A 13827-nucleotide genomic window follows, 5' to 3' on the forward strand; every position below is an offset into this window, starting at 1 on the left:
CTATGGTGGATGATGTAACGGTTATTTGATCTAATAAAGAGGCCGAAGTTTCAAAAAAAAAACTATGGACCATCAATGTTAAAAGAAAAAACTCCGGACCATCGGCAGGAAATCCGTTGATGTTCTTGGGAACGCGCGCTCCTGCCACCAGAAAAAATATTTCAAAGTGTGAAAAGGTTCCAAACAAAAATTCAGCAATACATCTCGACATTATATGTGTGTACGTCAAGTTTTGGAGAAAACCGACATTTTTTTTGGCTTGTGTAAAAAGACAAAATGATGTCTTGTGAAAAGCATCTTTTAACACCGGATTTTGTCTTTTTACACATGACACATAACTTGTCGGTTTTTCGCGAAACGACTTTGTGAGTATGTACAATATCGAGATGTACCTGCTAAATTTTTGTTTGGAATATTTTGGCATTTCAAAATATGTTTAAAAGTTAACGGAGATATATTTTTAGACCCCCGCTTCGGGTCAAAGTTACCATGGCGTTTGTGCATGAGTTATCAGCTCTGTTGTACGTATGTTACCATGCTATTTATAACAAATTTGTCGTGGGTACGTTTTGAACATCTTTTTTGCCCCGGTCAAAAGTTATCATGGTGTTCGCGCGTAAGTCAAGTCTGTGATTCGATATTACCATGTTATTTATATGAAAGTTACAGGGGCACGTATTCTACAATTTTTTCTCCCGAGTTAAAAAGTTATGACGGTGTTTGTACCTGAGTTATTAGGTCTATAGTGCATATATTACCAACCTATTATTAAGGGTATGTTTTCAGCAACCCTCCCCTTCTTCAAAACTTACCATGGTGCCTATACATAGTTCATCAGAAACAGCGGTGGGTATATTAACATGCTATTTACAAGATGTTACCAGAGAATTTATTGGTGAACAACTCGTCCTTCGGTCAAAAGTTACCATGGTGTTTATATATAATTTATCATCAAAAGTGATGGGTATATTACCATGCTATTTACAAAGAAATTATTGTTGTATGTTTTCAACATCTTTTTCCCCTAGGTCAAAAAGTGTTGGGGAACGTAGTAATTTCAAAATAATTCCTACGCACACGCAAGATCATGTGATGCATAGCAACGAGAGGGGAGAGTATTGTCTACGTACCCAACGCAGACCGACTGCGGAAGCGCTGACACGACGTAGAGGAAATAGTCGTACGTCTTCACGATCCAACCGATCAAGCACCGAAACTACGGCACCTCCGAGTTCGAGCACACGTTCAGCTCGATGACGATCCCCGGACTCCGATCTAGCAAAGTGTCGGGGAAGAGTTCCGTCAGCACGACGGCGTGGTGACGATCTTGATGAACTACAGCAGCAGGGCTTCGCATAAACTCCGCTACAGTATTATCGAGGAATATGGTGGCAGGGGGCACCGCACACGGCTAAGGAATAGATCACGTGGATCAACTTGTGTGTTCTAGGGTGCCTCTACCTCAGTATATAAAGGAGCCAAGGGGGGAGGCTGGCCGGCCACAAGGGGTGCGCCAGGAGAGTCCTACTCCCTCCGGGAGTAGGATTCCCCCCCCCCCCAATCCTATTCCAACTAGGATTCCCAAGGGGGGAAAGAGAGAGGGGATTCCTAATAGGACTAGGGGAGGGGGAGGTGCGCAGCCACCTTGGGCTGCCCCTTTCTCCTTTCCACTAAGGCCCATGAAGGCCCATATGGCTCCCGGGGGGTTCCGGTAACCTCCCGGTAACCCGGTAAAATCCCGATTTCACCCGGAACACTTCCGATATCCAAATATAGGCTTCCAATATATCAATCTTTACGTCTCGACCATTTCGAGACTCCTCGTCATGTCCGTGATCACATCCGGGACTCCGAACAACCTTCGGTACATCAAAATGCATAAACTCATAATATAACTGTCATCGTAACCTTAAGCGTGCGGACCCTACGGGTTCGAGAACAATGTAGACATGACCGAGACACGTCTCCGGTCAATAACCAATAGCGGGACCTGGATGCCCATATTGGCTCCTACATATTCTACGAAGATCTTTATCGGTCAGATCGCATAACAACATACGTTGTTCCCTTTGTCATCGGTATGTTACTTGCCCGAGATCCGATCGTCGGTATCCAATACCTAGTTCAATCTCGTTACCGGCAAGTCTCTTTACTCGTTCCGTAATACATCATCTCACAACTAACATCTTAGTTGCAATGCTTGCAAGGCTTATGTGATGTGCATTACCGAGAGGGCCCAGAGATACCTCTCCGACAATCGGAGTGACAAATCCTAATCTCGAAATACGCCAACCCAACATCTACCTTTGGAGACACCTGTAATGCTCCTTTATAATCACCCAGTTACGTTGTGACGTTTGATAGCACACAAAGTGTTCCTCCGGCAAACGGGAGTTGCATAATCTCATAGTCATAGGAACATGTATAAGTCATGAAGAAAGCAATAGCAACATACTAAACGATCGGGTGCTAAGCTAATGGAATGGGTCATGTCAATCAGATCATTCAAATAATGATGTGACCTCGTTAATCAAATAACAACTCTTTGTCTATGGTTAGGAAACATAACCATCTTTGATTAACGAGCTAGTCAAGTAGAGGCATACTAGTGACATTCTGTTTGTCTATGTATTCACACATGTATTATGTTTCCGGTTAATACAATTCTAGCATGAATAATAAACATTTATCATGAAATAAGGAAATAAATAATAACTTTATTATTGCCTCTAGGGCATATTTCCTTCAAAAAGTTACCGCACTTTTTGTACCTAAGTTATCAGGTATAGGAACCTAAGTTCATAGCAATGGCAATCATAGATTTGGTTGCTGACTATACTATGCCGAGTGATGCAAAGGCAACGATTAAGCGACATGGCTGGAAAAAGACCAAGGAGCAACTATGTGAAGCTAAATTAGGATGGGGCTTTTGACTCAGACTTACTCAAAGGCTCGTATGGCGCTGTCATCAGAGACTCGAATGGCGGATTCGTCGCGGCAGGAAACGGGAAATTGATTGGTGTGAAGATGCGCTTATGATCAAGGCACTAGCCTTACAATTTGGTCTCAATTTGGCAGCTACAGTCGAGTGTAATCGCAGAGGTGAACTTCGACAACATCAAGGTGATACAGACAATGAAGAACGGAGGTCGCTCTTTCGGTCTATCAATGATAGTTTTGATGATATATATCACCTTGCGTGTGATTTCTCGCGTATTATTTTTTAGCAATGCTCCTAGAGAGACTAATTGTACTACCCTTGATTTAGCCAAATTAGCTAAAAATAAGGTATATGTGGGATGGATGGAAGATCCATCAGATTGTTGATACTCATACTAGGATGATCACCTTGCAATAAAGAATATTCCCACGTAAAAAAAATCCGTTGTCTAGAAAACACATGATACAACAAATCGCATCTTCATATTTTTCATTAAACTTTTCCATCGCTATCATTCAAGGCGGATTGCACAGCCTGACTAACGGCTAGTGCAATCCTTAGAGCATCTACAATCGGAGTTGCCTAATCCAAGTCCCTATACGCCCGGACAAGCCTGCGGACAGCGTCGGGCGGGTCCTTATTTGCCGTCGGCCCTCTTGTACAACCACACTGTGAAACTCATATCCATGTAAATTCATGCACGTCCAATTCAACAATTCGACCATACAAAATAAACAATAATTCAACATTTTATTACATGCCAAAAGAAATCAACAATTCATACATAAATAGACGATACACAAATGAATTAAAGACCTCAAATTTTGCGCTAGTTGGTCCTCTTCTTCATCTTCATCACCCACTTGGCTTCATCATCCAAGAGGCTAGTGTCCTGCAATATAATCCTCGGCCCATCCATCTCTCCCGCAAGCCTCAACACCTCTCTCTCTCTCTCAAGCCTCACTTCTCTGTCTCTCTCTCCCTCCCTCCCTCCCTCCCTCCCTCTCTCTCTCCCGCAAGCCTCAACCTCTCTCTCTCAAGCCTCACTTCTCTGTCTCTGTCTCCCTCTCCCTCCCTCCCTCTCTCTCTCTCTCTCTCACACACACACACACAATTCCATCCAATGTCGTCGTCTTTAAAGCTCCCATTTTGCAATATTCTCTTACCTCTCCAATTCTATTTTGTCCTTCTTCATGTTCAACCTCACTTGGTCGAACTCCATCCTCTCCCTTTGCACGTTTACAAAGAGCCTGTACTTCTCCACCTTCGCCTCCTTCAAACATTTCGCTTGTCACACCATCACGCGTGATCCTGTCCTTATCCCACTTGTTTCCCATCACTCGTCGGTTCCTCTTTAGCACGGTGGCGGCCTCACCATTTTTTTGTTCTTCGTCATCCCATCCAATTAATTGATTGGAGCTAGACCCATAGGGTTTTTTTCATCTTCGTATCACTTTCAATGTCCTCAAGGACGGTTTGCCACTTAGGTTTCTCATTCAATTTTATCCAGCAATTGGGCAAATTGAATGGCTTATTCTCGACTTGATGGTACAAAGCCCATTGTGCAAGATCATCGGGCTGTATTTCAGAAGATTGTCGGACGTTCTTTTTCACAGATGTTCACAATACAACTGGAACAAAGAAAGTCACCCACAGTACAGAAGCCTTGGGCATTCCATTTCATCAACTTTACTGGAACAATCTTATTACAAGGGACGGCAAAGCTAACGCCTGCTGTGACACCGTCATCTTCCAGGAACTTTAGAATCGCTACCTCCAGCATGTCGACGTGCGCAGCAGCCAACAAAGTACACGAATGACTGGCCGAAAACAAACCCATACAAATATAAGAAAGTCAAGATAGCAGATAGAGATGGATCAATTTATTGCTGACAACGAGTATATGAGCTATATTTCAGGGAACTTTAAGCTTACCAAAATGACAAACAATATCACATTGAATATGGCAACCACCCGCCACTCTGTCTTCATGTATTGTGCAACCCCAGCTCTGGAAGCAAAAGTTTCACATAAGCACGAACATTCTAGTAAGGTTACGTATTTTGAAGGTGGGATAGGAGACGGGATAGCTTACTTGCAAGAATTACAGTCATAGCACCTGAGGGACCGATCATTTTTGTACAGTTTGCAGTCGACGTTTGTGCTCACCGGATGGTAGCTCAGATCAAAATTGGAAGCATTCAAAGCTGGATATCCACACCTGACAATGTTCAGAAAAATACGATAACCATGTTAAACTCTGATGAGAGCAACTGCACGTTCAAAATACACTGGAAGATAACAGGGGACATACTCCGCTGGTGGGCGGCAACAGCCAGACTCAATGGGAGTCAAATCAGCGAGCTTGTATTGTTTTAGAGTCTGCATGAAATCAAACGGTATTACTAAGATCGCCCCAAAAGGAATGGTCACACACGGAGAAAGGACATCGCATCAGATAAAATAGGATGCGCAGAAAAGGAGAATAGACCTTATATCTTTTTGACAAGCTATTGCAATCATCCGACTTCACAAGGCAACTTCTCAGATGAGTCCATTTATCAGTGTCATTGAGCTTGATTTAAAATAAACAAATCGAGTTATACCAGCATATTGTGAATTATCTGCACTAATGAAAGAAACTTTCCAAACAAAGAGTTGGGGCATGCCTGTTTGACGAACCAAGAACTGTAGTCCTGAAGACGATACTCTTTATAGCTGTATAGAACATGAGAAATGACACCACAGAACCATATGCATGCAATGTGTTCCATTACAGAAAGAAATTTCATTCACAGTTCATGTAATGGCGATCAGGCAGTACCAAACCGTTTCCGACTGTGCATATATCAACAAAACTGCATCGCAGCCACATAGTGCAACTTTTAGGACAAATAGTGATATATTACTTCGACTTATCAAATCGGCATTTCAATCGTCCTCTATTCCTAAATAGTTTTCACCCACTACCTATTTTTTTCCTAAGCATGCAAGGATGCCACATCAGCGGGTAATGCATGTTTGTCATGTCATGACCTGCCATCTCATGCATGTGGTGTGGAGAATCGATTAGAGTTGGCCCTACATATTGATTATTGGTATTTGGATTAAAAAGTGAAAAGAGGAAGTGGATAAGGCGTGACATGCAATAGATACTGAACTCATCTTTAACACAATTTATGTTTGCGGTGCAGTAACAATATTTCATAGCTACTCCCTCCGTTCCGAATTACTTGTCTTAGATTTGTCTAGATACGGAGGTATCTAGCACTAAAATGAGTCTAGATACATCCGTATCTAGACAAATCCAAGACAAGTAATTCGGAACGGAGGAAGTACATGTCTTTGAGCTTTTCCTGCAGCAAACGAGTGGGGAATCATCTAGTTGTATAAACATTAGTGACATATAGTCACATACCTGGACCCAGGGACAGCATGACCAGTTCCAGTATTTGTAATGATAAACCTGAAGAAGTACATGGCAAGGTGTGTTAACACAACTTGCAACCACTAAAGTCAGTTATGAAGTCAATTGATGATTAACCACTGAACTTGCACCAGGATTTAATTCCATCAACCAATCAGTGCACACCGCAGCTAATTTTCAAATAAAAAGTACACAATGATTGCCACCAACTGGAAAGGTTGTGCTAGTGCTATCCCAAATGAATCACAGGAACTTACGCAAGCACTGTGAAGACCATGATTGCCACCAGGACCACGAACAGCATTATTAGATACTAGATACCCACATGTCAAGGCGACAAATAACCCCAAGGATATCAAGAGAGCAGACAACATCAGCAGCACCAACCAGCACTCATGCCGCCGTAAGTTTAATAGTTTATGCATCAGATGCCACAAAAAGGATACTGTCCAAAGCAAGCAGGAAATGTTCTTCCAAGCACCCACGAATCCCGCCAGCGACCTGCGGCATCGGCACTGAACCATGTCAATTCGGAGCATGAGTACTAACGTGGTGGGAATAATAGATAAAATTCCATGGACGCATACATGAGAAAAATGACTCCTCCAAGACCCATGACAGGGATCGTCAGTGACCGTCGGCACTCGTCATTGTGGGTGCTCATCCAGAACCCAAAACCCACCACAAGTATCGCCAGTATCTGTTCAACAAAGAGCATGAGGAGCATCATGATGTGCGGATCCCTAGCTGCATGCCTTGGCATTAAATTGTAAACAAAGAATTCCAAACGAAAGATGCCAAGAATGGTGAAGAAGCGATAAATACATGCACTCGGATAACTGGATAACGATGCGGCACAGCTCAAGCTCAACAGAGGGGCACCGCTGAGCAAAGAGACCAGATGGAACAGGAACAAATCAAATCAAGAACTGGCGAATCCATCTAGTAGTATCTAATAGTGCTCTTCACTGAAAACTTCAAGACGGGTCGGCCATCGGGAAGCAGCTAGGAAAAGGGGGGCGAGGAGAGGAAGGGAAGCTGACTGACCATGGTGAGGAAGTTGATCCACCTGATGACGAAGGTGCTGGTGCTGCTGCCGCCCATCCCGAATCAGCTGCGGACGACGCTGGCCTCCCGCCCCCGTCAGTCGATTCCGCGCGGAGCAGAGACGGACCGTCGAGTCGAGATCTGGGAGCACGCCGCCGGAGACGGCGAGGCTGGGGTCCCGGCGGCGCGGCACCTAGGTAGGTGTCAGCGTGGGAGTGGGAGTGGGAGTGGGAGTGTGTGTTGTTGATTTGTGTGGGCTTGAAGACAGCGGTCGCAGTTAAGCTTGGCACGGGCAGGTGTGGGGCCGACTGGTCAGAGGGACAGATTGATTATCAACAGTGGGCCGGCGAGGGCGGACTCGACGCCGGTTTGCTTCGCGTTCGGTGGTGAGGCCGATGAGGGGGAGAAGGGGTCTTTTCGGTCGGGTTTGAATAGCAGCCGCGGCACTTTTTGCAGTTTGGTCCTATTTTCGCGAGCTCCGTCGGGGTTTGGGGCGGTAGGGTACAACTCAACATTGGATGCTCTTCATCGAAAGAGAACCAAAACTGGGAACAGCTCCCAAATTTATGGTAAAAATCAGGAAAAGAATATGGGAATATCCTAACTTAAACATGCATGCGTGCAATCGTGATATGTGTAGTTTACATCTGAGTTTGTTTTCTATTCTCAGGGTGTAGAATGAGTTCGGATTTAAATTGCAGTGCTTGTTGTTTTTTTCAAAAAACCGAACGCCAGGAATGTAACACATTAGTTTATAGAAGTAACGACTGAGAAGTCATTGATGTAGAAGTGCAAACGCTAACAACGGCAAACTAGATAGACCATCATGCAGGAGAAGCTAACACCGAGGAGGGCCCACAAAAAATCTCAACTCTGGCAAGACAAAGAAGGGGACACAAACCTCAAAAGTTCCCTGACAAAGTCGTATCTAGTTGCTTCATCGGATGCAGATGGAACTAGAAGAGAGAGAAACATGCTACGACCCTTTCAAAATATGTCGCCACCACAAACAAACGCTAATTACGCCAAACTGAGTGACCGACAATCGACCTCATCCTCTGACTCGTTGACATCATTGAGAGGAACAACAACATTGGTAAAGCCAAAGATCCATTATTCCCATCGCCATCGTTGCCCTAACTTCACATGTGGTGACAAACTCGAAAACTCTACGAGGCATAGTTGGGGCGCTCATATCTATGGTTACCTTATCCTCCAGCTATCGCGAGAGGCGGAGGGGTAGCCCGTGTGTTGAGGGGAGACAAGTGAGCCTTCTATGGCCTTCTGTCTAGCAAACCCTAGGAAAATGTTTAATTAAAGGGAAACAAAGCTATGTAAAATGCATCTCGCGATGATAAAATTAAAATAACTTCTAAAATAGTTTTCCTAGGAGCACCAGATACACCGCAAATTCAAGTGCCACACGAGAGTGGCTTTGACATTCCATGGTATCTAAGTTCAATTTTCTTGGGAAACATTGAGTGGTTTGACATTCCATGGTATGAAAAGAATCTAGCACAGAAACGAGGTTCGTGCTGGACGTTGGGCAGCATAAAGACATGGCCACAGGAGAACAAATGCTTAATCTTAAAGCAACATGAATTGAACCGAGAAGGTTAGTGAATTACGACAAAGAACTTTCGGGAAGGAAGGGTTCTAACAAATAAATAAATATGAAAATGTGAGACCGAAATTACATGGTAAAATAAAGGACGTTGCTTGCATTCCTGCAACTTGAGAAAGCATTTCTATCCTAGGTTTGGTTATCGTGCCCGGCGGTGGTGGTGGTTGGTTGTGCCCGGCGGTGGCTGTTTTTGCAGCGGCCGGTAGGAGTTTTGACTATGCGTGAGTCCTCTTCACCTTCCCCTTGGCAGGGGCGGCTTTGCCCGGCGACCATGGACATGCGCCCCCTCCCGTGTTCATGGTCGGTCGGCGCAGCTTCGGACTTGGTGTGACTTAGAAGCTGCGCTCTTTCCGGCTCCTTTGGCGTGCTGGTCCTCGGCGTCTCCGCACCACCACCACTACCCTGCCAGTACCTTGGTTGGTTGTCCATCTCGGTGCATCTTCGTCTCTGGCACGCTTCGGGAGTTGCGTTCCCTTCCGGCTCCTTGGACACGCCGGTGTCCCTGCTGCTCCGGTCCCGGTGGCCTGGATCTGCGCTTCCTTCCAGATCCTGACTCGTCCGGGGCTCTGGCCACTGCCGCATCATTCCACTCAGCCACGCAACCTCGCATCACCTCCACGCCCGGTGCCTCCTTCGGCGTCAGTGTGGCTCTCCTTCCCGCGGTCGCTGCTTCGGCCTATGATTGACTGCCTCGTCTCTGTTCTGCGCCTCCGATGGCTTGGGATTGCTCTTGGCCAGGGCCAAATGCGTGCATTTTATGCTGGCAGCGCCGACACCCGCGGGTGTCGTTTCCCTTCCTGAAGGTGCTGCCATGGCCGTTATTCGTGCCCCTCTTCGAGCATCATGGGAAACCCTAGGTCCGTTCTTTCGGACCGGACGACGACGGCGTCCCGATGTCGTTCTCCTTCTTGAAGGCGTTGTCATGATTTGCTCACGGCGTCCTCGGTGCTGGATTTGGAGATGTTTGGTCGTTTGGTTGTTGGTTAGATAGCTTCTCTAGTCGGCGAGTTTAGTCATGTTCTTTGTTTTTGGGTCGAGCATCTCTTGTCTCTCCACTTCGACCACCATGTTCACGTCTCTTGCGTACGTGTCATGTGTTGTACCACCTCATGTACTCATTCTACCTTCTTCTATCAATGAAATGATACGCAAGCTTTGCATATTCCAGAAAATTTCTGATGTCTACTACACAGCCTTTTTCTTGTAGTCGTTGTTGGGCCTCCAAGTGCAGAGGTTTGAAGGACAGTAGCAAATTTCCCTCAAGTGGATGACCTAAGGTTTATTAATCCGTAGGAGGCGTAGGATGAAGATGGTCTCTCTCAAGCAACCCTGCAACCAAATAACGAAGAGTCTCTTGTGTCCCCAACACACCCAATACAACCGTAAATTTGTATAGGTGCACTAGTTCGGCGAAGAGATGTTGATACAAGTGGTATATGGATAGTAGATATAGGTTTTTGTAATCTGAAAATATAAAAACAGCAAGATAACTAATGATAAAAGTGAGCACAAACGGTATTGCAATGCTAGGAAACAAGGCCTAGGGTTCATACTTTCACTAGTGCAAGTTCTCTCAACAATATTTGAAGGAAATATGCCCTAGAGGCAATAATAAAGTTATTATTTATTTCCTTATATCATGATAAATGTTTATTATTCATGCTAGAATTGTATTAACCGGAAACATAATACATGTGTGAATACATAGACAAACAGAGTGTCACTAGTATGCCTCTACTTGACTAGCTCGTTAATCAAAGATGGTTATGTTTCCTAACCATGGACAAAGAGTTGTTATTTGATTAACGGGATCACATCATTAGGTGAATGATCTGATTGACATGACCCATTCCATTAGCTTAGCACCCGATCGTTTAGTATGTTGCTATTGCTTTCTTCATGACTTATACATGTTCCTATGACTATGAGATTATGCAACTCCCGTTTGCCGGAGGAACACTTTGTGTGCTACCAAACGTCACAACGTAGATGGGTGATTATAAAGGTGCTCTACAGGTGTCTCCAAAGGTACATGTTAGGTTGGCGTATTTCGAGATTAGGATTTGTCACTCCGATTGTCAGAGAGGTATCTCTGGGCCCTCTCGGTAATGCACATCACTCAAGCCTTGCAAGCATTGCAACTAATAAGTTAGTTGCGGGATGATGTATTACAGAACGAGTAAAGAGACTTGCCGGTAACGAGATTGAACTAGGTATTGGAATACCGATGATCGAATCTCGGGCAAGTAACATACCGATGACAAAGGGAACAACGTATGTTGTTATGCGGTCTGACCGATAAAGATCTTCGTAGAATATGTAGGAGCCAATATGGGCATCCAGGTCCCGCTATTGGTTATTGACCGGAGACATGTCTCGGTCATGTCTACATTGTTCTCGAACCCGTAGGGTCCGCACGCTTAAGGTTACGATGACAGTTATATTATGAGTTTATGCATTTTGATGTACCAAGTTTGTTCGGAGTCCCGGATGTGATCACGGACATGACGAGGAGTCTCGAAATGGTCGAGACATAAAGATTGATATATTGGAAGCCTATGTTTAGATATCGGAAGTGTTCCGGGTGAAATCGGGATTTTACCGGAGTACCGGGAGGTTACCGGAACCCCCCGGGAGCTAAATGGGCCATGATGGGCCTTAGTAGAAAAGAGAAGAGGCAGCCCTACATGGGCCGCGCGCCCCTCCCCTCCCTTGGTCCGAATAGGACAAGGAGAGGGGGTCGGCCCCTCTCTCTCTTTTCCCCCCTCCGCGAATCCTATTCCAACTAGGATTGGGGGGGGGGGGGAATCCTACTCCCAGAGGGAGTAGGACTCTCCTGGCGCGCCCTCCTTGGCCGGCCAGCCTTCCCCCCTTTAGTCCTTCATATACAGAGGCAGGAGCACCCCAGAGACACACAAGTTGATCCACGTGATCTATTCCTTAGTCATGTGCGGCGCCCCAGCCACCATAGTCCTCGATAATATTGTAGCGGTGCTTAGGCGAAGCCCTGCAGCAGTAGTACGTCAAGATCGTCACCACGCCGTCGTGCTGACGGAACTCTTCCCCGACACTTTGCTGGATCGGAGTCCGGGGATCGTCATCGAGCTGAACGTGTGCTAGAACTCAGAGGTGCCATAGTTTCGGTGCTTGATCGGTCGGATCGTGAAGACGTACGACTACATCAACCAAACGCTTCCGTTGTCGATCTACTAGGTATGTAGATCATACTCCCACTCTCGTTGCTATGCATCACCATGATCTTTGCGTGTGCGTAGGAAATTTTTTGAAATTACTACGAAACCCAACAGTGGCATCCGAGCCTAGGTTTTATATGTTGATGTTATATGCACGAGTAGAACACAAGTGAGTTGTGGGCGATATAAGTCATACTGCTTACCAGCATGTCATACTTTGGTTCGGCGGTATTGTTGGACGAAGCGGCCCGGACCAACATTACGCGTACGCTTACGCGAGACCGGTTCTCCCGACGTGCTTTGCACAGAGGTGGCTTGCGGGTGACAGTTTCTCCAACTTTAGTTGAACCGAGTGTGGCTACGCCCGGTCCTTGCGAAGGTTAAAACAGCACCAACTTGACAAACTATCGTTGTGGTTTTGATGCGTAGGTAAGATTGGTTCTTGCTTAAGCCCGTAGCAGCCACGTAAAACTTGCAACAACAAAGTAGAGGACGTCTAACTTGTTTTTGCAGGGCATGTTGTGATGTGATATGGTCAAGACATGATGCTAAATTTTATTGTATGAGATGATCATGTTTTGTAACCGAGTTATCGGCAACTGGCAGGAGCCATATGGTTGTCGCTTTATTGTATGCAATGCAATCGCGCTGTAATGCTTTACTTTATCACTAAGCGATAGCGATAGTCGTGGAAGCATAAGATTGGCGAGACGACAACGATGCTACGATGGAGATCAAGGTGTCGCGCCGGCGACGATGATGATCATGACGGTGCTTCGGAGATGGAGATCACAAGCACAAGATGATGATGGCCATATCATATCACTTATATTGATTGCATGTGATGTTTATCTTTTATGCATCTTATCTTGCTTTGATTGACGGTAGCATTATAAGATGATCTCTCATTAATTATCAAGAAGTGTTCTCCCTGAGTATGCACCGTTGCGAAAGTTCTTCGTGCTGAGACACCACGTGATGATCGGGTGTGATAGGCTCTACGTTCAAATACAACGGGTGCAAAACAGTTGCACACGCGGAATACTCAGGTTATACTTGACGAGCCAAGCATATACAGATATGGCCTCGGAACACGGAGACCGAAAGGTCGGGCGTGAATCATATAGTAGATATGATCAACATAGTGATGTTCACCAATGAAACTACTCCATCTCACGTGATGATCGGACATGGTTTAGTTGATTTGGATCACGTGATCACTTAGAGGATTAGAGGGATGTCTATCTAAGTGGGAGTTCTTAAGTAATATGATTAATTGAACTTTAATTTATCATGAACTTAGTCCTGGTAGTATTTTGCAAATTATGTTGTAGATCAACAGCTCGCGTTGTTGCTTTCATATGTTTATTTTGATATGTTCCTAGAGAAAAATTGTGTTGAAAGATGTTAGTAGCAATGATGCGGATTGGATCCGTGATCTGAGGTTTATCCTCATTGCTGCACAGAAGAATTATGTCCTTGATGCACCGCTAGGTGACAGACCTATTGCAGGAGCAGATGCAGACGTTATGAATGTTTGGCTAGCTCAATATGATGACTACTTGATAGTTTAGTGCACCATGCTTAACGGCTT

General features: G+C 45.2%; 1 protein-coding gene across 1 annotated transcript; it reads right to left on the bottom strand.

The window, feature by feature from the left end:
- Positions 1-4487: 4487 nt before the first annotated feature.
- On the bottom strand, positions 4488-7820 carry LOC125509239 (tetraspanin-10). The gene is made up of 11 exons (XM_048674168.1): positions 7416-7820; positions 6956-7068; positions 6815-6869; positions 6626-6681; positions 6360-6407; positions 5611-5659; positions 5433-5516; positions 5256-5323; positions 5037-5162; positions 4877-4952; positions 4488-4761 (listed from the first exon to the last, which is right to left on the bottom strand). The coding sequence occupies exons 1-11, from the start codon at positions 7470-7472 to the stop codon at positions 4687-4689; spliced, it is 807 nt and encodes a 268-aa protein (XP_048530125.1). The 5' UTR covers positions 7473-7820; the 3' UTR covers positions 4488-4686.
- Positions 7821-13827: the final 6007 nt, after the last annotated feature.

Source organism: Triticum urartu, chromosome 1, assembly GCF_003073215.2.
Source record: "Triticum urartu cultivar G1812 chromosome 1, Tu2.1, whole genome shotgun sequence".
NCBI lineage: Eukaryota > Viridiplantae > Streptophyta > Magnoliopsida > Poales > Poaceae > Triticum > Triticum urartu.